Here is a 27,496-nt window from a genome sequence, read left to right as displayed (position 1 = left end):
ATGCAAATGACTCAAATATAGCTATGACTCATGTTGACACGAGTCAACATCTACCTAAGAACTGAGGAGAACTTGTTAACCAGTTTGAGTACTCAAAAATTATTGGCAACTTAATATATCTAATGAGTTGTATTCGACCCAACTTATCATATGTTGTAAGCAAGCTAAGTAGATGCACGAGTGATTCTAGTACGTCTCACTGGAGTTGTATAACTAGGTTACATTCCAATACTTGGGATACACTGGGGATTACGGGCTGCAATATAACTGATATCCTGCAGTGATCGAAGGTCACTATGATGCAAACTGGATATCTGATACGTATGATTTCAGAGCGACAAGAAAAAGGTAAACATATCATTAAACAATTTCGTTTAAACAAACTCGTAGTTCCACGAGCCATTTCAATAAAAGTATAATTGTGAGTTTATCAAACAGAAGTATATATAGATTGAAAAATAGTTCACCTCCCAATTAATATTGGAAGAAAAAGGTAAAAAAGAACCCTGAATTTACCTCTACAAGAAAATGTCAAAGTGGTGTAAGAAAATGTGAGACTAGCACCTTGAAATAGTAAAGATAGATACGGAGTACTTTGCATTCTCATTCACATTCACTGACATTACATTGCGGCTAGGGTTTCCACCAAACCCCTTCTACTCTATCTCTTCCCCTTTATCTCAAAATATCAATTCTAAAATCAATCAAATTAGGGTTTTTATTAGTCAATAATAATCTCAATCAAACATGACGATTTTCAACTGGAACTAGTTATTCATCCGTTACTAAACTTTTTATCAAAGAGTACTTTTACTCTTAAACAACAAACCATTAAAAATGGCGACTGCGAACCCTTTTGATTTGCTAGGAGGTGATGATAACGATGACGTGTCACAACTTGTGCAGAAGATTGCTTCTGCACCTGTTAAAAAGACTCAAGTCGATACTCCGGCTGCTAAATCGGCTGTTACTAAGCCGTCGGCTAAGCTTCCGTCCAAGCCGCTTCCTCCGGCTCAAGCTGGTAAGACATTTATATGCAATTAATTTTATTTATTCATATGATTAAAGCTTGAATTTTGATTTATATTTTGGTATGCTACTATATGTTTTGTTCTTATTATTATTAATTAATATCAAATTAATATAACAATCATTAGCACTAAATAAATCAAACATATAAGTATATGAATTTACTTAAAAAATTATTTTTGGGGAGTCATTGGCTATAATAACATCTATTGATTAAGTTTATGTACTGATTAATATATAAAAATTAACTGCAATAGTTTAAAAATTAACAATGTTCAAATCTGTAATGTGTTATTTAGATTCTTTCTGATGTATGAAAGAATATTTTTTGAGCAGTGAGAGAGGCTAGAAACGAAGGTGGACGTGGAGGACGTGGTGGTGGTGGTGGCCGTGGGTATGGGCGGGGTCGTGGTGGTGGTGGTTATAATAGGGACCCGGGTAGCAATGATAATTCATTCGGTAACAGAGGGGTATCTGGGGATCAAGGTGCTGTTGATGAGTCTGACTCTGGGAAGGGCAATGAGAGACGTGGTGGTTATGGTGCTCCCCGTGGTGGTTTTCGCGGTGCACGACGTGGCGGTTTTACTAATGGAGATTTGGAGGATGGTGATCGTCAACATCGACCGTATGAACGTCGCAGCGGGACTGGTCGAGGGTAAAGTTCATTCCACTTGTTCTTAGTTTGTTTGATAATCTTTATGTTATATGTTGTTTTTTAGTTGAGTTTTTTAATTTTTTTGGATTACTTGATTGCAAGTGTTGCTATGCTTTGTGTTATATCAATCACTTGTTATACTCTGTGTAGGAATGAGTTCAAGCGAGAGGGATCTGGTCGCGGCAACTGGGGAACTCCGTCTGATGAAATTACTCAGTATTTTACCTTCTTTAAACTATTGGCTAATTACTTGTTAATAGTCCGTAGACAAAAAACACACAATTTAAACAAAAGTGAAAAAGTGACTGACACATGTACTTATTTGTCTACTTTCCACTTTTACCCCTTTTACTACTACATTTTTGTCTTATTTAAATAAAGTAAGGATATAAAAGTATTTCAACCAATTATTCTCATCTATTTATGGAAGTGGACTATTAATTTGGGACAGACAAAAAAGACAAAAAAGGAAACCAGGACTATCTAATTGGGACGGGGGGAGTACGTGTTTAGGTTAAAATGAGTAAATTTTGATAGTTTGAAATTGGTTAGATTGGCTGTGTTGACCTGCAAGTTGAAATTTAGTAGTACTACCTTATAAGCAAGGTTGGAGATCTCGGTTCTCGGGGGAGATCTCGTTTGGACTTTTTTTTTGGGAGATCTCGGCATCTCGAAAAAAATATCGAGGAGATCTCGAACGTTGACTCTTTAGTTTTTTTGATATATAAATATACAAGTAAATCAATATATGTATACAAGAAAATCCAAGAAATGAGCGAGAAAATCCGAAAAATTGCGAGATTTTATGAGAAATGAGCAAGAAATTTCGAGAAATCGTGGCTTTGACCAAGTTTGACCCTGTTGATCGAGAAATCTCGGGAGATGGACATCTCGTCTCGGCGGCCTTCCAAAAACGAGATCTCGGCGGCCTTCCAAAAACGAGATCTCGGAGAGATCTCGGGGAGAAATAAGGAGATTTACAACACTGCTTATAAGTATTAAGTATTAAGTATAAACTGTATTAACAATATCATTATATCTGTTTTGATTTTAATAGTAGGTGATCGTTTGTTTTGGTAGGTCATCTGCTTTGAAAAAACACTTTGGGCGACTTTTGACATGTTTCTGACACTTTTTTCAACTATTTTAGTTTACCCAATTGACATTAGTGATATAATGATATATACCAAATAACTCAAGTCGGTAGAATAGGTTGAAGTTGTAAACTTTACTTGTTTCGTTTTTGTTGTTATTATTAGTTATAATTATAAATTATAATTATAAATTATATTATAATATATAATTATTATTAATATTTAAATATTGATGTTTAATGTTTACTATGCTTCCTCATAGGGAGATCGAGGAAGCTGTGATTGAAGGGGAGAAAACTGTGGGTTCTGATAAGCCAGTGCCAGAGGAAGAGGCTGCAGACGAGAAAAAGGAAAATGCTGCAAATGAAGCTGAGGACAAAGAGCCCGAGAAAAAGGTGATTTATCTGTTTATACGATACAAAGTTTTGTTTTGGTTCGCAATTGCTATGTATCTATTAATGGCAATAAAACAAGCACAAAGCTAAAATACGGAAATCTATCTTCAATGACGGCATTTTTTTTATATATTTCTATGTTGCTTATTGGCATTGTTTTGGTTTACTTTGTGTATCTATATGTATACTGATGTTTTTTTTTTTTTTTTTTAATTCAGGAGATGACTCTTGAAGAATATCAAAAGGTTCTTGAGGATAAGAGGAAAACGTTAGAGGCCCTTAAGACTGAAGAAAGGAAGGTGGAAGTTGACAAGGAGCTTGCATCCATGCAGCCGCTCTCCAACAAGAAGAGCAACGATGAGATATTTGCTAAATTGGTACGGTTTTAAATTTTTTCCAAATCTTCGTATATATATTTGGTTTTAAATTCTCGATCAACAATTATACTAAAACTCTAAAGGATCTAGACGTGGCACTTGTTACATTGTATTGACCAGTTTCTTTGAATTGATCATGTAATAGGGGTCGGACAAGGATAAGCGTAAAGAGATTGCTGAGAAAGAAGAGAGAGCCAAGAAGGTAATGCACTTCATTCGAGCGTGTGGATATCGTTCTTTTACCTTTGGATACCTTTGAATTGGGTGCGGGTTCAATGGGTAAATGTTAAAGCTGTGAGCTTTTAGGATAACTAACGTACTCTGTATTGGATAAGGTCATAAAAACTAAATGCTAATCTAGTATTATTAATGAAAAAATTTAGAAGGTGTTAGCTGCTGAAAACATTTGTGTGACTTTCAATTGTAGAGAGTAATCATATCTATATTTTGTGACCATTTTGTGGGCCTCAACTAATTTAAACTTTTGCAGTCCGAGTTTTCCCTTGTTTTTGTAATCGAATTATTAAAGTTTGGTCGGTGTGAACCCAGTTAATGTTGTTAAGATAACGGTGCTATCTGGCACCTATATGTAATTAATCCATAGGTTTCATAGGTGTCAAAATGGGCGGGGCAGTTAGGTTCAGTACATGCAATATTTCTTGTGTAGGCCCATTACATGCGAGGCCGGGGGGTGCTGGCTGACCCAAATATTCTTTTATCCGTTATTAAAGTCATTGTTTTGTAAATAGTTGACCCTGATTTATAAGTAAACTACTTAAATTGCATTTACCTAATATTCTACTTTTTGTTTCGGCATTTTTTTTTGCAGTCTCTCAGCATCAATGAGTTTTTGAAACCTGCTGCGGGTGAAAAAACCTACACTTCTGGTGGTCGTGGACGTGGGCGGGGCCCTAGAGGTGGAGGAGGTGGACGTTACAACCAAGGTGGTTCATCAAGCTACGCTCCTGAAGCCCCAAAAATCGAAGATCCAAGTCACTTTCCTACTTTAGGTGGCAAGTGAATCGCTTGGTCTCTACTTTCTCCTGTCATCATCTTTATCAAACACTTTTAGAATGGCAGAAGCATACTAGAATAATGGAGTTGTTCTATGTATTCGAAAACGTCTTGAAAGTGTAAATTTCGTTTCTTATTTGTGTGCTTTATGTATTTGTGTCAGTCTTCTTTTTAGAGATGTTGAGTTTTTTTTTATTTATTATTGTTATATTCTCTAATTTATAGGATGTTTCGGGAGACTAATTAAGTTGTTACTTTGAGATACTTTTTACTTCATTTTTGTTATGGAATAGATTGATGACAGTTTTAGCTTGTTTGATATGTCTATACTTTCTTGAATATTGATGTTGTTTTAGAGATGAGCAATGGTAAATCTTTCGGCACACACCCGAAGAATATCTGGAAATGTACGGTGCTCCTTCTGTGGAAATCCCACCCACACCCAAGGAAGCCGTTGGGCAACGCTGCATGACTCAAAAAATGGGCGTTGGTTTTCGCCACCTTGGCAACCCATTGCACATTTGATCTTGCGAGTTCCGCAGAAGTTTTACATGTCATTCCTAAAGGCTCTGACCCAATTGTCCAAGTTGATTGGCCCATCTTGTGTCCGCTTCAACATTTTGAGTCCCATGTGTTGGAACTTAATGCAATGATCCTCATTAGTTGGGTTTGGGATCCCACATCGGTGGGTGAACAAATTTAATTGTTTGTTATAAACTTGAGTGTCCCCTTCTTCTTCGAGCTAACAAGCTTAACTTGAGCTGCAATTGGGTTTATTGCTTTACAACCATTTAAAAATCTAACTATGTCTCTATTTAATATTAAAATATAGTTCTTTTGCGTTTAGCTAGTAGACCAGAACATTGAATGTTGTATGAAGATGAATATGAGTTGAGAATACACTCTAGAAGCAAGTTCTGTTTAAATTTTTAGATGAATATTAGCTTATAAAAGGAGTTTGGATATTTTAGATGTGAGTCATGGTCATGGCCAATTACTTTGCCACTTGTTAAATTGCTCATAAAAGTTGTAATTATATTACACATACATAATTACACAATTATAAACCTAATTCAACACTAAAATGTTTAATTTTTAATAAATTTCTAGCTTCTCGTGAGAAAATAAAACAAAAAAACGACCAATTAATAATTATAGGAAGCAACCTCAAGATGATAATATATGGTTGGTGCATCTTTTTACCAATTACCAACCAAATCCGGATTAGGCCATTCAAATAATTTCAACTTAGGTCTTAGGTGTATATATGTGATAACTGATAAATACATATATCCTTTCTTCAAAAATAACTAAAACTCGTATAGAAACTAGAAACGAGGTTGTTTTTCAAAAGAAAACGCCTTCAACAGAGGATACAAGAGAACGGGGGAAACAAAAAGCTCGCACCTAGAAATCAACAATCTATACAAAAACTATATCGACGAGCCTCCCCTAACAACCCGATAAATCTTAAAATAAACTAACCAATACTGAACCGGGATAAATACATATATTTTATAAGGGCATGTTTTCTTGCATAATATAGGTGATAACCGATAACTATACATTTCATAGTTAGGTTTAAAGTATATTGAGCAAAGTAATTTAGAAAAATACTCTTATTTAATTATTATTTACTTCTATTTAATCGTTATAGTTTCATATAGGGGAGAGTAGAATGGCAGTGTAGACAGTTTACTCTCAGAATTTTATAAACCTATGCTTCATATAGGCAATATATGGTTTATGACCTTTTTGTGGGCAAGGAGTGGGTTAGATCTATTTTTATTAAAAGGGCATTAGGTAAGAGTTAGTAGCAAGTATGCATGAAATAAAGTTAGTAGCAAGTATGCATGAAATAGTCAAATATTCCATCTGCTACATATACATTATGAAACCATTTATTTTAGTTATCTATAGTTTAATGATGACGTGTTAACTATAAAATTAGCTCAATTTTGTGCCTATATATAAGAATACTTTTGTTCATTGATTTAGTCACAACCACAACACTAGCTTCCACAACTTAACCTTACACATAAATCTAGTTATCTATGGCAATGGTTAAATTCTATCTTATTTCAATATTAGCCATTGCGGCGCCATCAGTTTATGCGGTGCAACACATCGTCGGTGATAGCAATGGTTGGACCAATTTCGGAGATTATACTACTTGGGCTGCAAGTAACACGTTTAACGTCGGGGACACACTTCGTAAGTTTTCTGATTATAATTTGGTTTTATTTTACTATCATGTTAAAGTGCAACTGCCAAACTACAAATGAAGTGAAATTAAGGGTGTCTGTTTACCTCTTGATTGAATGTTCAACATTGAATATTGGAGCATTCAATGCGTTTGTTTCTGACTCTAAATGACATATGATACTTAATGGTTCAGTTTCACTGTTGAACCATTCGGAGTTGAAACATTCTCTTAACCATTAACCACCTAATTTTTTGTAATACCCTCATATCATAACCAGATAACAAACATGTAAAAAAACAATGTATGATTATCAAACAACTTATTTTTATTCACAACCAAGTTTATTTAGAGACATCGAATCATTCAGACTATGAACCATTCAGCGCTAAATCATTCAGTTTTACCAAACGCAGCCTAAGCGCCAATTTAGGTTATGAACTGAAATTCGGCGACGTCTTTATATAAAAGCAATGTATTCCTGAATAATAATACAGAACTATACTATATATAATTTGTGGATGCCACAAACAAACACACTCAATGTTGAATGATTCACATTTAGCTGCGACAAACGCGCTAAATGTTGAATCAACATTTAATTAGTGATAAACGCGCTGAATGCTAAATGATTCACATGTACATTTAGTGATAAACGCGCTGAATGCTAAATGATTCACATGTACATTCGGTGCGATTAACTGACCCCACTCAACACTACTTGAATTCATTCATATATTATTACAATACAATTGTTTCTTGGCAGTTTTCAGTTACTCTAGCAGTCACGGTGTGGACGTTCTGTCTAAATCGGATTATGATAATTGTGACACAAGCAACGCGATCCAATCACACACAGGCGGCTCAACGACAATTCAACTAACACAACCAGGCCCAATGTACTTTGCTTGTCCATCATTTGGCCACTGCAGTTCGGGGATGAAACTCGCAATCAATGTGGGATCTTCAAGCTCTGCCACACCGTCCACCACACCGTCTACCACACCATCCACCACACCGTCCACCACACCGACGTCAACTACACCTTCTACGACTACGCCTTCCAAATCTAATAACGGTCAGGGCAATAGTGCGAATACGGTGATGACGATTGGGATTTTGTTGATCATGGCACCATTGTTTGCAGTCATGTGCTAGGAAAGAGGCAATGCATTTGTTTTGTTTTCATGATTAAGACTTCTGTGATTTTCTTTTTTCTTCTTTGTTTGTATGTAATATTTTTTTTCTTCACTGTGGCATCTGTATTTTGGTTTGTGTAGTTTATCATTTGGTGAAAAATGTTTGCATTCTGTAAACATTGAGTAAAAAACTTATAAAGTTAATCAAAATTGTGACAGTAATAACATATTAATTCACTTTCAAAAGCAATGGAACCATTGTTAGATTAACAATAAATGAATATATGTTACCTTTACATTCTATAGCAGTTAAATAAACAAGTTAACTTCTCACTTCATAAGCAACTATAAAGTGAATAACAAAAATTGATTCACTTTCAAAAGCAATGAATCAAACAATTGTTAGATTAACAAATTTGATTAACAATGAATATAGTGAAACGAAATTGGGAGATTTGGAAATGTAATTGAACTTGAAAATGAGAGATGACATGATGTACAATATATAAGCTATGAAATGAGCTAAAGGAAAAAATAGGCACTTAATTGCCACTAACAAATTTTCCAACAACTTCTAACAACCCTAAGTAATTTTCATCACGGTACAATAAGTAAATGCTTTGGCATGGTGGTTGTATTGCTGAGAAGTTAATCGTCCTATGCAGGCTTGTATCAAGTTGATCTGATGTTGATTAGTTGGAGAGGGTGCAGTTTGCTGGTCAATTGCTAACTTCTGTTTAACTTCTGGTTGAACAGCACCAAGTTTGATCTTATCTCTTACATACAGAATGACAATCTATTTCAATATGCTTGGTTCGAGCATGTTGAACGAGATTGGAGGCCAACGCTATAATAGATCCATTCTTGATAAGGCTAAAAAGGAACATATATTTCATAGCAAAATCCCCCAAGAAAGACAAGATTTTAGTTGCAATTGTTCCATTTTCAAGTAATATTCGTTTATTTTAAATAAGTGCGAAGACAAAAGGCGAAAACGACGAATTGAAGACACAAAGGTCCAAAAAGCTCAAAAGTACAAGATACAATAAAAAAGGTTCAAATTATTGATGAAGAACGTCTAAAAATGACAAGAGTACAAGTTACAAAACGCAAAGTACAAGATATTAAATAGTACGCAAGGACGTTCGAAAATCCGAAACCGGGACATGAACCAACTTTCAGCGCTCGACGCAACGGTGTAAAAATTACGAGTCAACTATGCACAAGAATAAAATATAATATTTAAATAATTCATAATAAGAATAATATTAAATAATAAAAAGTTGTTAATTGAGCATAGTTCAGGGGTCGTAAATGAAAAATCAATTTCTAATTTCGAAAGGATGATTGACGATCAAAATTAGAGAGACCTTTTTTCGATCAACTTTTCTATTTTTTTTTTATCCGATCAAATATCAATATCAATTATCAATATCTATATTCTATATCTCTATCATAATGTTAATGTAATAAGATATAACAATAATCTTAATTTTAAGTTTAAATTATGATAATAATAAGATTTATGATAGAGATCGTTTGAGTGTGTAAGTCGAAACTCTGTCCGTGTAACGCTACGCTATAAATAATCATTGTAAGTTATGTTCTTCCTTTTTAAATTAATGTATCGTAACTAAGTTATTATTATGCTTATTTGAGCCGAAGTAATCGTGATGTTGGGCTAAAATATTAAGAAGGGGTTATTGAACTTTGGACCATAATTAAGGTTTGGGCAAAAGACCGACACTTGTGGAAATTGAACTATTGACTATTAATAGATGGGGGGTATTGTCTAATTGAGTGACAACTCATTGGAGTCTGTCGAACCTATCTTCAAATTAATTAACCTAATAATTAATAATGATTATGGTTGTCCTATTTAGTGATGTTCATATGGAATCTGTTATAATCATTTAATTAATCAATTGGGTTGGGTAATTGATTATTCATTCTGATCAAGTGGATGAATTAATATTCATAAACTAATTAAAACAGGGGTGGATTACATACAGTGATAACTGGTGTAATTGTTGACAGAAGTGATAACTGCGTCACAGTTTAAATCCTTAATCAGTTGGAATATTTGACTTCGGGTATAAGGGTAATTTGACGAGGATACTCGCACTTTATTTTTATGACCGATGGACTATTATGGACAAAAACTAGATAGACGTATCAAATAAACCAGGACAAAGGACAATTAACCCATGGTAATAAATTAAAATCAACACGTCAAACATCATGATTACGGAAGTTTAAATAAGCATAATTCTTTTATTATATTTCTCATCGTATCTTTATTTACTGTCATTTTATTACTCGCAATTTTATTTACTGTCATTTTATTTATTGTCATTATTTTACGCACTTTAATTATCGTCATTTATCTTTACGCTTAAAATATAGAATCGACAAACCGGTCATTAAACGGTAAAACCCCCCTTTTATAATAATATTACTACTTATATAATTATATATATTTTGTATAAATATAGTTAAAAATATAGTAAGTATCACCAGCTCCCTGTGGAACGAACCGGACTTACTAAAAACTACACTACTCTACGATTAGGTACACTGCCTATAGTGTTGTAGCAAGGTTTAGGTATATCCCATCCGTAAATTAATAAAACTTGTGTCATATTTTGTAGTATTTTGTATTAAAAATAATACTATTTCGTACCCTCACGCTACATCATCAAGTTTTTGGCGCCGCTGCCGGGGGATCGAAAAAACGCTATATTTTTAATTTATATTTGTAAAAAAAAACGATGATGAAGAATTTTTTTTTTTTCTCTTTTACTATTGCCTTTAGCAGTCCCTTCAGCCCTGTGACTAGTAGTAGTGTGGTTTGGTGAAAACAGCAAAAATGATACACACCGTAATATAATATTAAAAAATGTTTGATCTTATCCTTTAGGTTATCCTTGTCACACTAGCTATCACGTGCATGTAAATGTGTAATTCGATCTATATATTTATCACCGATAAATGCACCAAACCACAACTTAACACGCCATATAAAAAAAAGTAATTTCGGGGACACTTGTCCTTTAAATATAAATTTTGTTAAAATTTTAGTAAGAGGTAAGTTTTAATTGATATCATTTCTCTTTTGTTGTAGTATTGTTCTAATTGTAATTGTAAATTAAAAATAGAAATAAAAGAGAACAAGAGTTACACTGAAATGATGTAGTGCTCTCTTTTTCCTCTTCTTTCTTTTCGTGACTAGTGGACCACACCAAAACTTAAGCATCGAACTACTCATCTAATTCTTGTGTGGCTAACATTAATTCTTGTCATTCTACAATTACGGTGTAATATATATATAAAATAATAATATTTTTTTTTTACAAATCAGATTGATCTTGGCAATCACAGTATTAGGTTTTCGTAACCACGTGAAACTGTCGGTGCGGAGGGCTGAAAATATGTAGGCAAATGGGAAATTTACGGATCTAGACAATTTGACAATAATTGGCAAGGTTCCAAATGACATATAGATAAATATTTAAATATATAAGATATTCTATAGTAAAAAAAAAAAAACTTTATTTTTATTGTTTTCTTTTAACTTATAGTTTATTTTAAGTTTAAGTTATACTCGTATTTTAAACTTGTAGTTTAAATTTGTAAGTTAGAAATCTATTTTTATATTCTTAGATAATACCTTATATTTTGTAAGTTTTATTTTTTTTTTGTTATATATTTCTTAGTTCGTAGTTATAGTTTTAATTTTTAGTATTTTAGATTTGCCGTAAAATCCCTTAAGTGCTTTCCTTAGACTAAGATTTAGGTGCTTTAGAATTTTGCGACGCCATTTTTCGCGCTACTTTCTTATTTTTCTTTTACGACGCCTATTTTTCAATTTTTTTTATTTTTCGACACTTTTCGACGCGCAATCTTTTTCTTTCTTATTTCTCGACGCTCTAGTTTTTAGGACTTAAAATTTTCTCTATTTCTTATCTAATTCTCCAAATGGAAAGAAAAATTATTTAAACGGTTAAGTTAATAGACGTTGACATTTTTCTGGTTCGTAGTAATAGTTGGATTTGTACGTGGAACGGGTTGTTGGAGCCAAACAGTCCTCAATTATATTGAGACCAAACGAATCCTGCCCCTCTGCTGCATCTTTTGGCTATTCGAAACGTGGGCAAAAATCAGAAAAGTCTATTAATTGGATAGCTTATTTAAGTTTTTCTTATTATTTTTATAACTAATAGGATATTCTGTGAATGCACCGAGCAAGACGTTCGCCGCCGGTCATACGTTCACCACCTGTAACTCGATCAAGACATTTAGCAAATATCGCCGCCGTTGATTTTTCTTTAGAATCGTCATCAAATCGACCAAATACTCAAACTCAAATTTCCGATAATCCAGTTTTTGAAACCAACCTCACAATTGAGAATCCGGAGAATACTCGGGGACAATTCCGAGATCCTGATCCACTAATTATTCCTCCGGAACTGCCAATCATTCAAACAGAGATTGTTGAGGAAGAAACCATTAAATCAGAATCCTCTAGTGATTCGGATACAACAAATCCAATCATGGAAAATCTAGAACCTCTAAGTATGGAAGACCGAATGAGAGCTAAACGAACTGGCCAAGGTCACGCCATTATTAAGCCAGAAGTTAATGCGCCAGATTATGAAATCAAAGGACAAATTCTACACATGGTAACTAACCAATGCCAATTCAGTGGTGCGCCGAATGAAGACCCAAACGAACATCTTCGTACGTTTAATAGAATTTGTACACTATTCAAAATCCGAGAAGTGGAAGATGAGCAGATCTATCTCATGTTGTTTCCCTGGACTTTAAAGGGAGAAGCCAAAGATTGGTTAGAATCGTTACCTGAAGGGGTGATTGACACATGGGATGTTTTAGTTGAAAAATTTCTTAAACGATTCTTTCCGGCATCCAAAGCCGTGAGACTTCAAGGAAAAATTGTTACGTTCACGCAAAAGCCAAATGAAACATTATATGAGGCGTGGACAAGATTCGGAAGGATGTTGAGAGGATGTCCTCAATACGGTTTAGACACTTACCAAATAGTACAAATATTCTACCAAGGTGTCAACGTTGCTACACGAAAAGACATCGACATAACAGCCGGTGGATCCATTATGAAGAAAACCGCAACTGAAGCTTACAAAATTATTGATAACACAGCCTCCCACTCGCATGAGTGGCACCAAGAAAAAGATATCTTTCGATCATCTAAAGCGGCTAGAGCCGATTCTAGCCATGACTTTGATTCCGTTTCCGCAAAAATAGATGCGTTCGAAAGAAGAATGGAAAAGATGAATAAAGATATTCACGCAATACGAATCAGTTGTGAGCTATGCGGTGGACCACACTTATTGAAAGATTGTCACATTGAACCAACCATGGAACAACGAGAGAATGTTTTCTATATGAACCAAAGGCCGGGAAATAATTATCAAAATAATTATCAACCGCCAAAGCTAAACTTCAATCGAAATCAAAACATTCTTTACAATCCAAAAGGACCCGAAAATAACTGGTATAACCAACAAGGTCCGAATAACCAACCAACTCAAAACAACACTTTCAATCAACAAAGACCTGGCTTATATAAACCACAACAACAAACTGAAGAGAAAAAGTCAAATATGGAAGACGTGGTATTCAAGCTAGTTGAATCTCAAACACAATTTATTGAAACTCAAACCCAAACGAACGAGAGGTTTGATCAGTCATTAAGAACTCAACAAGCTTCCATTTTGAATCTAGAAAAACACGTAGGTACTCTTGCTAGCATGATGAGTGAGAGGGAACAAGGAAAGCTACCGAGTAATACTAAAGTAAATCATCGGAAAGAGAATGTTAATATGGTGTCAACAAATTCTGAAAAACCAGTTCCAGAAGATGGGAAGGTTCTAGATGTGAGTAACAATGAAGAAGTTACATCACCACCACCACCCGAGTATGTAAAGCCAGTGGTGACACCATACAAACCACCCATCCCGTTTCCAAGAAAAGGAGTTGAGTATGAGCAAGTAATAAGAAATAAAGATTGTGATACTTCTGGAAAGAAGAAGAAGAAAAAGAATAAGAAAGTACAAGAAACAAAAGCCGTAGAAGTAAACCCGGTGAAGACAGTTCCACCAAAACCTCCACCTAGAGTAGGTGATCCGGGTGAATTTATTGTTCCTTGTCTACTTAGTGATTGTGTCATGTATGATGCATTGGCAGATTTAGGTGCAAGTGTGAGTGTTATGCCTCTTTCCTTATATAAGAGATTAGGAGTAGGTAAGTTAAGTCCAACTGATATGAGTGTTCGACTCCTTGATCAAACCATTAAGCACCCAGTTGGAATTGCTAACAACCTACCCATTCAAGTAGGCAATTTAACCTTTCTAGTCGAATTCATTGTCATTGACATAGAAGAGGACCCAAACATTCCTCTAATTTTAGGTCGGCCATTCTTTGCGTTCACCGGGGCGTTATTTGATGTAGGAAATGGAAGAATGACACTTAAAAGTGGTGACAAATCGATCACCTTTATGATTCGAAAATCTAAACCTCCACCAACCAAAATCGTTGAACCAATAAAAACGATTGGTAATAACCATGTTGTTTTACCAACTCCAACGGCAGTGCTTAGCAATAATGAAACGCCTAAGTGTGGGAAAAATGAAGTAACACCTAATGATAACCCAATAACAAAGGACCCCGTTGTTGATACGAAATTAGATAATCCCGTTATTAATAGTTCAATGAAGAAACTTATTAAACGGATTCGCGATGCTATAACCAAGGGGAACTTTAAGTTATGTAACCGGTTAGTATCCAATCTATCGCCTAAAGAAAAGGTGAAGCTAGTTGAAATTGTGGATATTACACAGGAATCCGACCAATGGCTTAAAGAGAAAGTCACAGATATGCAAGTTGATTATGGACCAAGAGAAATTGACGATGAAGTTAATCACAATTTTGACACCACAGCTACCTAAGTGTGGGGAGATTCAAGTGTTCTAAAAAGAAAATGCTATCTAGAGTTAGTTGTTCTGTTCTCGTGTAGTTCCGAGAATGGAATCCGAGTGGTCTTTTCCACTAGCAGACACTAAAGAACTAGTTTTCTCCCTCCATTCTGAATTTTTGTTTTGTAGGTTTTATATAAAATTAATATGTTTTTTTTAATTTAAGTTTTGTGTGAATTTTAAAAACAAAATTTACTTTAATTCATTAAGTTGAAAAAAATGATTTCTAAAATTCGTCGTGAGTTGAAGACTAGGTCATTAAGCCGAAATTGCTTTACCCAATGGCAGGGCGACAAATTTTGTTATCATTATTTTTAATATTATTGATCTAAAGTATGCCAAAAATATTATATTTTATAAATTTTTGAACGTGGGGTTATATACCAAACTTCAAAAATATGTATATATATGTTTGTATTTTATGTTATGTACACAACAGGGTAAAACAGCGCACTTTCAAAGACTGTCATGAAGTTCAGCAAAAGCTACTGATTTTGACAAGACGCAAAAAATCAAATGTGAAATAACAATATGTTTGCAAACTCGGTATTTTTAATCACTTTTCTACGCTAATCACCCTCATGAATTTAAATTATAGTCTGATTTCATGCAAATGAGGGCATTGCATGATCTTAAGTGTGGGGAAGGGTTATAAATTCTCTCAGGTTTATACTTGGTTTATTTGCCAAATTTTGTGAAAATTTGAAAAATTTTCAATTAAATGAAGTCAAAATCATGTTTATACATATTTATGAACGGTGAAAACTAGGTGATAATACCGAAATTATCGTTACCTCGAAAAGGACATAAATTGAGAAACAACCTAAAATGCTTGAATTCATTTAAAATGGAATAAAGGAGAATAAAAAGGCAAAGAAAGAAACTAAGTGTGGGGAGAATGTACCAAGTTATTCAATTAAAAACTATCTATCACATATCTTTGTACAAGATTATTGCAGGTACTTTTGTTTTGGATGATACTAATCAGTTTTACCCGATTTACTGTAATATATTTGAAAGAATAGATGGATCTACACGATGAATCAATTCCATCATTTGAAGGAAGTAAAGTCTTCCGAAAAAGACACGCGCTTCTTGATTTAGGTCATGAAGTTGTCGTTCAGACCAGCTGTAGGTTGACGAAAAATCTAGAAAAGTCATCTCTAAAATCAGCAGGAAATCCACGGACCTCAGCATCAAACAGGGTCGCCAAGTGGTTAGATTTATCCTAACCATGAGAAGGATTTATCTCGTACAATGGGGAGGCACCGTGCAAATTAGCTTGATAAGACTAATGAATCAGATCCCCAGAAAGGATAATCTCCTTAAAAGATTAAAAATCAGCTTTTAAGACTGATATTACTCAATCCTTGAGATTGACCTTAAAGATTGAGAATTCAAACTCATGGAATTCAATGATATCTAAACTCGAGCTTGAACGAGAAAATATTTTGATCAAAAATACAAACCGATTTGTTTTCTGAAAACCCATTTTCAATGCGTTCATTACCATTGAACGTAAAATCCTAGGAATTCACCTGGAATTCATTAGGTCACCTGAACCAAATCGGGTGTCAACCGTAAGAACGGTGGTTGCATAGCATGGTCGGAGACAGGACCTTGTGCCAGACCGAAAAATTATAGGATGATCTTTACTATTGCTCCTACCAAGGATAGTACTAGCATCCGACACGTTTTTAGACCATAATCAAATGCATGTCACGGGACATTGCCTTAACAGTTTCTTGTTCATCGCTTTCCTTTACAACCGGACGGTAGTTTACCGAAAGGTAATATACGGAACAAGTAAATTGGATGTGTGCTTTCCGATACCGGGATAGCAGTGGATTACACGAACCTAAATGTTTTTAGCCAAAATATTGATCCACAAATATATTTTGCAACACCGATGGTGGGTCAAATCAGAAAACTTGTCTAGGGTAAAATCTAGCTTGAATTTTTAAAAGATCAAATGTTTTCATAAAGATCCAATTTCCTAAAGGATCTACATTTTTATAGTCATGTGGGACTGTAAACCGCCTTTCAAATGTGCACTTTGCTTTGGAAACCGAAAGTAAATCGGCTATTTGATTGTAAGTGTCGTTGACCTAAACCCAAGGCAACTGTGGATGACACACCCACCTTTAACCATGGTTCTATTGTTAATATCATTGTTTATACCGCTCTATCAAAATCACTGATGTACAAAGTGTGAAGAATAAAGAAGTGATTCGTGTGATGTATTATATTATTTCAAGACTGTATTGCTTGAGGACAAACAACGCTCAAGTGTGGGGATATTGATAAGGCTAAAAAGGAACATATATTTCATAGCAAAATCCCCCAAGAAAGACAAGATTTTAGTTGCAATTGTTCCATTTTCAAGTAATATTCGTTTATTTTAAATAAGTGCGAAGACAAAAGGCGAAAACGACGAATTGAAGACACAAAGGTCCAAAAAGCTCAAAAGTACAAGATACAATAAAAAAGGTTCAAATTATTGATGAAGAACGTCTAAAAATGACAAGAGTACAAGTTACAAAACGCAAAGTACAAGATATTAAATAGTACGCAAGGACGTTCGAAAATCCGAAACTGGGACATGAACCAACTTTCAGCGCTCGACGCAACGGTGTAAAAATTACGAGTCAACTATGCACAAGAATAAAATATAATATTTAAATAATTCATAATAAGAATAATATTAAATAATAAAAAGTTGTTAATTGAGCATAGTTCAGGGGTCGTAAATGAAAAATCAATTTCTAATTTCGCTATAAAAGGATGATTGACGATCAAAATTAGAGAGACCTTTTTTCGATCAACTTTTCTATTTTTTTTTTATCCGATCAAATATCAATATCAATTATCAATATCTATATTCTATATCTCTATCATAATGTTAATGTAATAAGATATAACAATAATCTTAATTTTAAGTTTAAATTATGATAATAATAAGATTTATGATAGAGATCGTTTGAGTGTGTAAGTCGAAACTCTGTCCGTGTAACGCTACGCTATAAATAATCATTGTAAGTTATGTTCTTCCTTTTTAAATTAATGTATCGTAACTAAGTTATTATTATGCTTATTTGAGCCGAAGTAATCGTGATGTTGGGCTAAAATATTAAGAAGGGGTTATTGAACTTTGGACCATAATTAAGGTTTGGGCAAAAGACCGACACTTGTGGAAATTGAACTATTGACTATTAATAGATGGGGGGTATTGTCTAATTGAGTGACAACTCATTGGAGTCTGTCGAACCTATCTTCAAATTAATTAACCTAATAATTAATAATGATTATGGTTGTCCTATTTAGTGATGTTCATATGGAATCTGTTATAATCATTTAATTAATCAATTGGGTTGGGTAATTGATTATTCATTCTGATCAAGTGGATGAATTAATATTCATAAACTAATTAAAACAGGGGTGGATTACATACAGTGATAACTGGTGTAATTGTTGACAGAAGTGATAACTGCGTCACAGTTTAAATCCTTAATCAGTTGGAATATTTGACTTCGGGTATAAGGGTAATTTGACGAGGATACTCGCACTTTATTTTTATGACCGATGGACTATTATGGACAAAAACTAGATAGACGTATCAAATAAACCAGGACAAAGGACAATTAACCCATGGTAATAAATTAAAATCAACACGTCAAACATCATGATTACGGAAGTTTAAATAAGCATAATTCTTTTATTATATTTCTCATCGTATCTTTATTTACTGTCATTTTATTACTCGCAATTTTATTTACTGTCATTTTATTTATTGTCATTATTTTACGCACTTTAATTATCGTCATTTATCTTTACGCTTAAAATATAGAATCGACAAACCGGTCATTAAACGGTAAAACCCCCCTTTTATAATAATATTACTACTTATATAATTATATATATTTTGTATAAATATAGTTAAAAATATAGTAAGTATCACCAGCTCCCTGTGGAACGAACCGGACTTACTAAAAACTACACTACTCTACGATTAGGTACACTGCCTATAGTGTTGTAGCAAGGTTTAGGTATATCCCATCCGTAAATTAATAAAACTTGTGTCATATTTTGTAGTATTTTGTATTAAAAATAATACTATTTCGTACCCTCACGCTACATCATCAATTCTCACAATAAATGGAAATAGGTGTTGACTTTTTGATGTGAAAGTCTTGTAGTAAGCAGTTTAACCAGGCCAATGCTATAGTAGATTCATCTGTACTCTTCTTCTGTTAATGATCTTGAGACGACTGTTTGGTTCTTTGACTTCCATGAAAGTAGATTGGAGCCCAGAAATATACAAAATCCTGAGACTGATCTTCTTGACATTTTGTTGTTGGCCCAATCACTGTCACAATATGCCGTGAGGTCTTAAACAGTGTGTTTAAAGTAGAATAGGCCTTGTCATGGACTGATTTGTCGTCTGAAATACAAACATCCATCTAAACAGCGGACAATAGAACATTTACATGTTAATAGACTCTATAAATAATCAACTCCACTAATGTTTTATGTGGGATTTAAATTAACTTGAACCTGTAAAAACTTATATAAACTATCAGTGTGTCTGACCTATCAAAGTGTAATCTGTATCAACCGGTTATCTCTTCCGCTACAAGATAACCGTGATTCTTTGAGATTTTAATCAATAATAGAATAAGTTGAAAATTACTTGGACTTTTGATAATTTGATTTGCTAAATTATACTTAACTATTTACAAAATATATTAATTAGCAAAAGAATTGTGTTTACCCCTCTAAAATATTTCTTGTTGTTAGTCGGGACCAACAGTGCGAATTCGTTCGAACGAATAGTGTAAAATGACAAAAAAATAAATAAATTAAAATATGTATTTGTGATTAATTTTATAAAAAGAAATAATTTGAAATTCCCATATTTTGAATACATAACTAAAATACTTCTTGATTATAGGGGTGGTCAGTATTTGGTTTGAAACCGTGGAACCCGAAAACCAAACCGAAACCAAACCGGAAAAAAACCAAACCGAATTTGATAAACGGTTTTCGGATCGAGTCAAACCGAAACCGAATTTGAATTCGGTTTTCGGTTCGGTTTTCGGTTTTGAAAATTCTGAATTCGGTTTAACCGAAAACCGATTTCAAAACCGAATTCAAAATTTTTATATATTTAATTTGTATATTTATGTTTTAGTGTCATTATAATTTGAGATTCAATCAATAAAATATATTCTCACCCATATGAAGATTTGGTAGCTCACATTATAATTATGTTACTTAAATTATTATTTCTTCTTCTTAATAACAGAAGCAGTAAACGTCATAATTAAGCTATAAATATTAATAAATCATCGAATTCTTGATAATTTAATAATACGTCATTGTTTTAGGATATAAATAACTAAGACATCAGTAACGCCACAATTAAACTACCAACGTTCTCAGTTTTTTCATAATATTCGGTTTTAACCGAAAACCGAACCAAATCCGAATTTGAATTCGGTTTTCGGTTTGGTTCGGTTTTAACTTTGAATTCGGTTTTCGGTTCGGTTTTCGGTTTTGCCTAAAAAAATTTCAAAACCGAATAAACCGAACAAACTGAAAACCGAACCGATGAACACCCCTACTTGATTATAATAATTATTAATTAATAATTAATATTTAATTACTACTAGTGCATAATCCGTAATTTCGCCGGACTAAAACATGACTAATATTAAATCGAATAGATTGTAAAAAATCGCATGTCTTAGTATTTTTATTTGAGACCTAAGGCACACTTTATAACATGCGAGTTAAAACATACTTCTTAGGTTCCCCAATGTGTATTATTTTCTTTTTGAAATGTCCTCGATTAATTATTCAATTCAATAAATTGATAAAAATAATTTAAAAACTTTTATGCATTTTATTTATGCATGTAAGACAAATGAATAGATAAAAGTAAGAGGTAAAATTGTTAATCGAACAAAAGCATAATGTAATAATGATATTTTTTATTCTTCCTATTTTTTATCTAAATAATAATTAGCAATTCCGATGTGGTAATGGTTAAGATTGGTCGGGTATAGATGGTGATTTTTTTTCTACGGAATTTGGATGTCGAGGGTGATGTTGTAGACGAGGGTTCGTCGTTTGATATGGTTACTTTCTTCTTTAGTTCGTCGCTTTTGGTTGAAGGAAAACCTGTGGGATCTTCAAAGTCTTTCTTGTTTAGTTCGCCAAAAGCTTAATTGTTTTCTAATCAGTCGAACAAATCTGTGAGTTTCGAGAAAGTTGAAGGCAAGTTGAAAAGGCTTAGGTGTAGAGGGAAAAAAGCTTCACTGGGCGGGAAAGCTTGGAGTGCCTTGAAGGTGTTTCATTGTTCGTTTTCTTATGTTTTGGTTGTTTGTTTAGTTTGTCGAGTTTTATTATTTCTTTTAGGTTTTTTTTCATCCTTAATGAAAGTAGTATATGGTTATATATAAGGTTATGTTTTTTGAAATAAAAATAATAATTAATACCTTCGTTCCAGAAAACTTGTCCACATTTCTATGTTTGTTCGTCTCAAAATTATTGTTTATTTTTGTAAATAATCATTAAATATCATTAAAGTTTCAATTATGTCCCTTTCAATTTTGAAAATTTAACTTTAAATATAACAATTAATTTATTAGTTACTCTTTAAAACTACATTAAATGAATAACAAATTAGTCACATTATTATTATTATTATTATTATTATTATTATTATTATATTTTTAATTTGATAAAAAGTTAAAACGGACTGTTTTTTTTTTTTTTGATTTTTTGTAACCTGGCTATTTAACTGTATTTTATAACTGACTAATCCCAAGGCGACCATCCGCTTTGCGAGCAGCCCAGAGTCATTGCAGGCGAACCAATATGGCCATGATAGAGAATAACTTTGTGGGTGCCTGGAATCGAACCCTTGACCTCCACATTGGAAGGTAAGGGTCTTACCATGTCACCACCACTATGATGATTAACCGACTGTTTTTGAGACAAGAGAGTAATAACTAATAATTATAATTATTAATATTAAATATAATAAAATTAAAATAAGGTAGTAATTCACATCTTAAAAATTACAAATTCTAAAACGCGCAAATTCACCTCGTTAAGTCATCATACAAAAACCCAAAATCCAATAAAAAGTCTCCTCTGAAACCTTCCATCCCTGAAATCAAATCAATATTCACCGACCGATAAAATGGTGCACCCACCGTCATCAACCGCCCAATACATACAACAATTCCTCAGTTCCGGCCTCTCCCAACGGGGCCCACAATCCCTCCCATACTCCGAAGACGTTAAATGGTTAATCCGTAACCACCTCGTTGCACTCTCTGAATCCTACCCTTCTCTTCACCCTAAAACCGCTACTTTCACTCATAACGATGGCCGTTCCGTTAACCTCCTTCAATCCGACGGCACAATTCCGATGGTCTTTCAAACCGTAACTTACAACATCCCCGTTGTCATCTGGCTTACGGAAACTTACCCTCGCCACCCGCCCTTCGTCTACGTGAACCCCACGCGCGATATGATCATCAAACGTCAGCACGCTTTTGTCAGTCCTTCAGGTTTAGTTACAATCCCTTATTTACAAAATTGGGTTTATCCTAGCTCTAATTTAGTTGAATTAGCTCGTAATTTGTCGCATTATTTCGGTATTGATCCACCCTTGTATTCGCAACGGAGACAAAACCCTAACCCTAACCCTAATTTAACTGCTACAAACCCTAACCCTAATTTGAATCCTAGTTTTAATGCGGGATCAGGATCGGGATCAATACGGCCAGCGATACCTCCACGATCGTATCCGCCGTCGCCGTACGGGAGCGGTGCCGTGAGCTCCGCGAGTACGGTGACAGAGGATCCGAACGAGGTTTATCGGCGCAATGCGATTAGTAAATTGGTTGAAAATATGCATGTGGATGTTGAGGAGTTGAGGAAGAAAAGGGAGGTTGAAATGGAAGGGATGTTTAGTGCGCAGGCGGTGTTACGGCAACGAGAAGAAGAGTTATCGAATGGGTTGCGAGTAATGCAGTCCGAAAAGGAGGGTTTAGAGCAGCAATTACAGATGGTTTTGATGAATACTGATGTGTTAGAAGGTTGGGTTAGAGAAAATGAGGGTAAATTAGGTGGGAATGTTGTGAATGATGTTGATGATTCGTTTGAACCGTGTCATACGTTATCGAAACAGATGTTAGAGTGTACAGCAACTGATCTTGCTATTGAAGATGTGATTTATGCTTTGGATAAAGCGGTACAAAATGGGTCGATACCCGTTGATCTTTATTTGAGAAATGTGAGGTTATTATCACGTGAACAGTTTTTTCAGCGTGCAACGTGTGTGAAAGTTCGGGCTGCTCAGATGCAAGCTCATGTGACTACTATGGCATCTAGAGCACCTCCTTATGCTGTTTGAGTAGTGACCCAGTTGATTTTCGTGTTTTGCGGTATGTGAAACTTGATCTTATTAGCAAGTTGATCGATCTCATTCTTTTTATTTATTCAACGTGTTTAATCTGTTACATGTAAAGGTTGCAATTTTATTGAAATTGTATTACGTACTTATTAGAAAACTTCTTATAGAACTAAGAAAAATATTATCTTTATTGCCATAATTATTTCTGTTCAATCTTATATTTCCATAATTATTGCCTCTGTAGGATGAAATAGGTAGAAAAAATATAGTTAGAACATTTGTTGACCTACCTCACTTCATCAATTTGACTCTTAGTATTCTTCCAGTATCTCTGGTATAGTGTTCCATGTTGAAGACTCAGTATATTTACCTATGTATATGGTATCCTAAACATTTCCGTTTGTGTTTCTTGGCACACTTGTAGGGCTCAAATTACAGGAACATATTATATTTGTTGCGTACTGTGTCTGTAAACTCGTAACTTTCTGTTAGTATAGTATCTGTATAAACAAGTTGAAAGACTAATCTTCCTGTTCAAGTGTGAACTTTGAAAATTATTAAGTTTTGGAATTTCAATCCATTAATGCTCTTGTATATTACAGCTTAAAACCAGGTATAGAATTTACAGATGATTTTGATAGGAGTTCACTAGATGTCTATAATCTACTTAACTACTTGATAATACATTGGGTGAAATGTACAAACATGAAAACGATTTGCATATCAAATGGTCAATTGGGTTGGTAGGTTATGAAGGTTTTGCACAATGGGGATAGGAAGCTCGTCACTGTTTCGTCTTTGGTGCATTTGTCTTTGTACTGCTTTGATTGCAGCTACTCGAGCAGCATTGGCTGATCGATTGGCGGAGATCACCACATTGTTCACTCGTTCCTCCATTTTCCCAGCTGCGTCACACGCTTTCTCTGCTGCTCGCCGTGCTTCCTGATATTGTAACAAAAAATGGAAGCTAGTCTCAAAAGTAGGAAGATACTAGCAATAAGGTGGTTAAAAAAACATGAGCTCGAATCACCTTTTTATGATGGGTCGAAGGGTCGAACCTACCAATTTCCGAAGCATAATAACAAATACAACATAAGAATAAACACTTCAAGGTGTTAGGTGTATTGGTGATGACCGGGAGGTCAGGGTTTCGATCCCTATGAACTACAAAATATTTCTTGAGGTTATCGCCCATTTCATGGGCCTCGGAGGTTGCGGACGTCTTGCGTTCGACCCTCACCTGAGGGGGTTTTACCACACGCGATGCCTGTATAGATTCATCGTGTGGGTTTCCTCCTGATGGGCGGTAAGACTGTAATGTTCGTTCCAGGTAAGGATCAGGTGGGTGAGTTTTGGCATCGCGTTCGTATGCCTCAGTGACTTATATAACCGCCATTCAAAAAAGAAAAAACATAAGAAGTACAAATATTGACAGAAGGGTTACCTGAACAGCATTAAGTACTTTACTACGATAATCAGGAAGCGGTGGTGAAATCTCAAGAACACCATTTTGCCAGTGTCCTGACCGCGTTTCCCCATTTCTGAAAGTATAAACTCCGAATCCTTGCCTTTTTCCTTCGTGCCATGATCCTTCATATCTATGCCCATTTGCAAAGCTATACACTCCAAAACCATGCATTTTGTCCGCAAAATATTCTCCAGCATATGCATCTCGATTTCTACAAAAGCAAACAGAATTTCAATATACAAATCTACTATAAATGCCATGTGACATGGCTCATAAATCTTTTGATCATGCACATATGATCCAAACACCAAAAACTAAATACTTGTATCGTACCTGAAATGGTAGTAACCAAGACCATGTTTAACACCCCATTTAAACTCACCAGCATACTGACTACCATCTTCACAACTATGAACACCGCATCCATGGCTACGACCATTAGACCATTCACCCGCATAAACATCACCCGTATAAAACCTATAAACACCCAACCCATGCCTTAACCCTTGCCTATATTGCCCTCTATATCGACTTCCTTTAACCCACGTTTCAACCCCATAACCGTCATACATTCCATCTATCCAATCACCTTCGTATCGTCCACTCATGTAATAATAATAAACACCACAACCCGAACACTTACCTTTATGAAACTCACCTTCATAAACATCACCGTTACTATACGCTTGGACCCAACACCCCGAATTCACCCTCTTTGTTTTCCCTTTTGGTTTTGACCCGATTGACCAAAACACGGGCAATGGAGGTTTTGAAGTATGAGTGGATGAGTGTAACGTAATTGGAAACGATCGTGCAAGTAACATACGAATCGAAGGCAGTTGAGGAAGGCCAAGATTTAGAGAAAATAGTAACGCTGACGAAAATGCTAAAGCGGATAAAAAATCAAGTACGAATGAATGACTTGGGTGAGATACTAAAAAGTAGAAAAATGGGAGCGATAATAAAATGATTAAACGAAGGTGAGTTTGAAGGCGTCTAAGGTAATGTAGACGATTTAGGACGTGAGTTACAACAGTTTTGGTACCAGAAAACCGTTTAAGGTAATGTTTTAGAGTCGAATTATTGGAAGATAAGTCGGTTGGAGATTTAGAAGGCGGATTTAGATCATTGCCGATTATGATTTCGTGTTGATCATCATGATCAAGGTTTGCATTTGTCACCTTTGTAGTCAAATTGTTACTCTTATGATCATTAGGTGATGGTAATACTAATAACAATGAAGAAGAAATTGTTGTGTTGCGATCGGAAGAGACAACGTTGCTATCTTTTCCGATAAGTTTTTCGGGTTCTATTTGATGCATTACATCTGTGAATTAAAAGATAAATGCATCAAGAGATTGTTAATGAATTTGTTTATGAGATTGTTGTTTATTTGTCAAGATTTTTGTTATATCTTTTCGATATTTATGGGAAGATTTTGATACTAAAACAAGATTCTTTTGATGAAATTGTGATCAGAGTTTTGTCCACAAACCACGAGATTCATAAAGAGAAGAAAATGGAAAACGAAGCGGATTCTGCGTTGGATTCAATGGTGGCGCCAACATAAGGGTTGAAGAAAAATGAACAGCCTTCAATTAATTAACTAGAAACAAAATGACACTAATTAAATAACAACTTTTACCACGAATACATATTTTTACACATTTTTTAAAAGTGTGTAAAGCTATTCCTCGGCTACTCGAACTCGATTCATTACAAGTTTGATTCGAGTAAAGCTTACACGAACTCAAACTTCAAAATATAACTCGATTCATTAAAAGTTTGATTTGAGTAAACCTTACACGAACTCAAACTTAAAAAGATTTCGAACATTGTTTAGTAACGAACTCAAAATACTTATATTAAGCTCGAATATCGTGATCCAACATAATTTAATTCATTTGGTAGCCACATACATAAAGTTGTGTGAGTGTGTGACTTAACTGACGCTTAAAACCCAAATTGAATTCCAGGCAGGATTTAATGTTGAAAAAAGGAATACCGAATTATAGCAAACCGCTGATAATAATTGAAATAACGACAATAATAGGATACCGAGATTTAACGTGAAAAACCCCAAATAGGGTAAAAACCACGGGCAAGGAAAGAAACGCTTCAATAATAAGAATAATATGAATTACACTTCTCTCTAGTTACAAGGATCAACACCAACCTTTATATCTCTTGTAATTAGGAGATTAACACTCACTAACTCTCTATTTTATCTATTAGTACACAAGATTAATTCTTGAATTTTGGATGTATAAATGAGCATCTATGATGCTCTATTTATACTACTTGGAAATGAAGAACTTGCATACAAATTGGCAACCATATGATAGTTGTAAACAAGTTGTCATCTATATGGTAGTTGTAATAAAATTGACAACTATATGAAAGTTGTAATCAACTTGACAACCATATGAAAATTGTGATCAAATTGACTTTGTCATGCCACCTTCTAGATTATTACTTCAACAATCTCCCACTTGAATATTTGATTGAAGCTCAATCAATCTTCACACAATAATCCTTCTTTGCCGATAATGTTGCTTATGTTTCCGCTAGGCCGCATGAGGAACGACACCTAGTAAACTTGTCACTGCTGATTGACTTAGTTAGATAATCAGCTACATTGTTGTCAGTATGAATTTTCAGCACAACCACGGTTCCTC

At 34.4% G+C, this 27,496-nt stretch overlaps 4 protein-coding genes across 4 annotated transcripts; 3 read left to right on the top strand and 1 right to left on the bottom strand.

Moving 5' to 3' along the window:
- The first annotated feature begins 616 nt into the window (after positions 1-616).
- Positions 617-4,877, top strand: LOC139855497 (RGG repeats nuclear RNA binding protein A-like). The gene is made up of 7 exons (XM_071844725.1): positions 617-1,021; positions 1,366-1,684; positions 1,835-1,900; positions 3,041-3,173; positions 3,392-3,550; positions 3,696-3,752; positions 4,380-4,877. The coding sequence occupies exons 1-7, from the start codon at positions 838-840 to the stop codon at positions 4,569-4,571; spliced, it is 1,110 nt and encodes a 369-aa protein (XP_071700826.1). The 5' UTR covers positions 617-837; the 3' UTR covers positions 4,572-4,877.
- A 1,741-nt stretch (positions 4,878-6,618) lies between these two features.
- On the top strand, positions 6,619-7,925 carry LOC139852064 (mavicyanin-like). The gene is made up of 2 exons (XM_071841282.1): positions 6,619-6,778; positions 7,534-7,925. The coding sequence occupies exons 1-2, from the start codon at positions 6,619-6,621 to the stop codon at positions 7,923-7,925; spliced, it is 552 nt and encodes a 183-aa protein (XP_071697383.1).
- A 14,128-nt stretch (positions 7,926-22,053) lies between these two features.
- LOC139853007 (protein ELC-like) lies at positions 22,054-23,541 on the top strand. Its single transcript, XM_071842374.1, has one exon. The coding sequence runs from the start codon at positions 22,130-22,132 to the stop codon at positions 23,348-23,350; it is 1,221 nt and encodes a 406-aa protein (XP_071698475.1). The 5' UTR covers positions 22,054-22,129; the 3' UTR covers positions 23,351-23,541.
- A 532-nt stretch (positions 23,542-24,073) lies between these two features.
- LOC139854131 (uncharacterized) lies at positions 24,074-26,140 on the bottom strand. The gene is made up of 3 exons (XM_071843454.1): positions 25,152-26,140; positions 24,795-25,029; positions 24,074-24,292 (listed from the first exon to the last, which is right to left on the bottom strand). The coding sequence occupies exons 1-3, from the start codon at positions 26,138-26,140 to the stop codon at positions 24,074-24,076; spliced, it is 1,443 nt and encodes a 480-aa protein (XP_071699555.1).
- Between the last annotated feature and the right edge of the window lie 1,356 nt (positions 26,141-27,496).

Source organism: Rutidosis leptorrhynchoides, chromosome 6 (assembly GCF_046630445.1).
Source record: "Rutidosis leptorrhynchoides isolate AG116_Rl617_1_P2 chromosome 6, CSIRO_AGI_Rlap_v1, whole genome shotgun sequence".
Lineage (NCBI taxonomy): Eukaryota > Viridiplantae > Streptophyta > Magnoliopsida > Asterales > Asteraceae > Rutidosis > Rutidosis leptorrhynchoides.
Note: the sequence above shows the minus strand (reverse complement) of the source record. Positions and strands in the feature narration are given on the sequence as shown.

Excerpts from the sequence above, each read along its gene's own strand:
- LOC139853007 (XM_071842374.1), top strand. The coding sequence starts at position 22,130 with ATGGTGCACCCACCGTCATCAACCGCCCAATACATACAACAATTCCTC.
- LOC139855497 (XM_071844725.1), top strand. The coding sequence starts at position 838 with ATGGCGACTGCGAACCCTTTTGATTTGCTAGGAGGTGATGATAACGAT. Across the intron at positions 1,022-1,365 it reads GCTTCCTCCGGCTCAAGCTG|TGAGAGAGGCTAGAAACGAA; the intron begins GTAAGACATTTA and ends TTTTTTGAGCAG. Across the intron at positions 3,753-4,379 it reads AAGAAGAGAGAGCCAAGAAG|TCTCTCAGCATCAATGAGTT; the intron begins GTAATGCACTTC and ends TTTTTTTTGCAG.
- LOC139854131 (XM_071843454.1), bottom strand. The coding sequence starts at position 26,140 with ATGCATCAAATAGAACCCGAAAAACTTATCGGAAAAGATAGCAACGTT. Across the intron at positions 25,030-25,151 it reads CTTGGTTACTACCATTTCAG|AAATCGAGATGCATATGCTG; the intron begins GTACGATACAAG and ends TTGCTTTTGTAG. Across the intron at positions 24,293-24,794 it reads AAGTACTTAATGCTGTTCAG|GAAGCACGGCGAGCAGCAGA; the intron begins GTAACCCTTCTG and ends TTACAATATCAG.
- LOC139852064 (XM_071841282.1), top strand. The coding sequence starts at position 6,619 with ATGGCAATGGTTAAATTCTATCTTATTTCAATATTAGCCATTGCGGCG. Across the intron at positions 6,779-7,533 it reads TAACGTCGGGGACACACTTC|TTTTCAGTTACTCTAGCAGT; the intron begins GTAAGTTTTCTG and ends GTTTCTTGGCAG.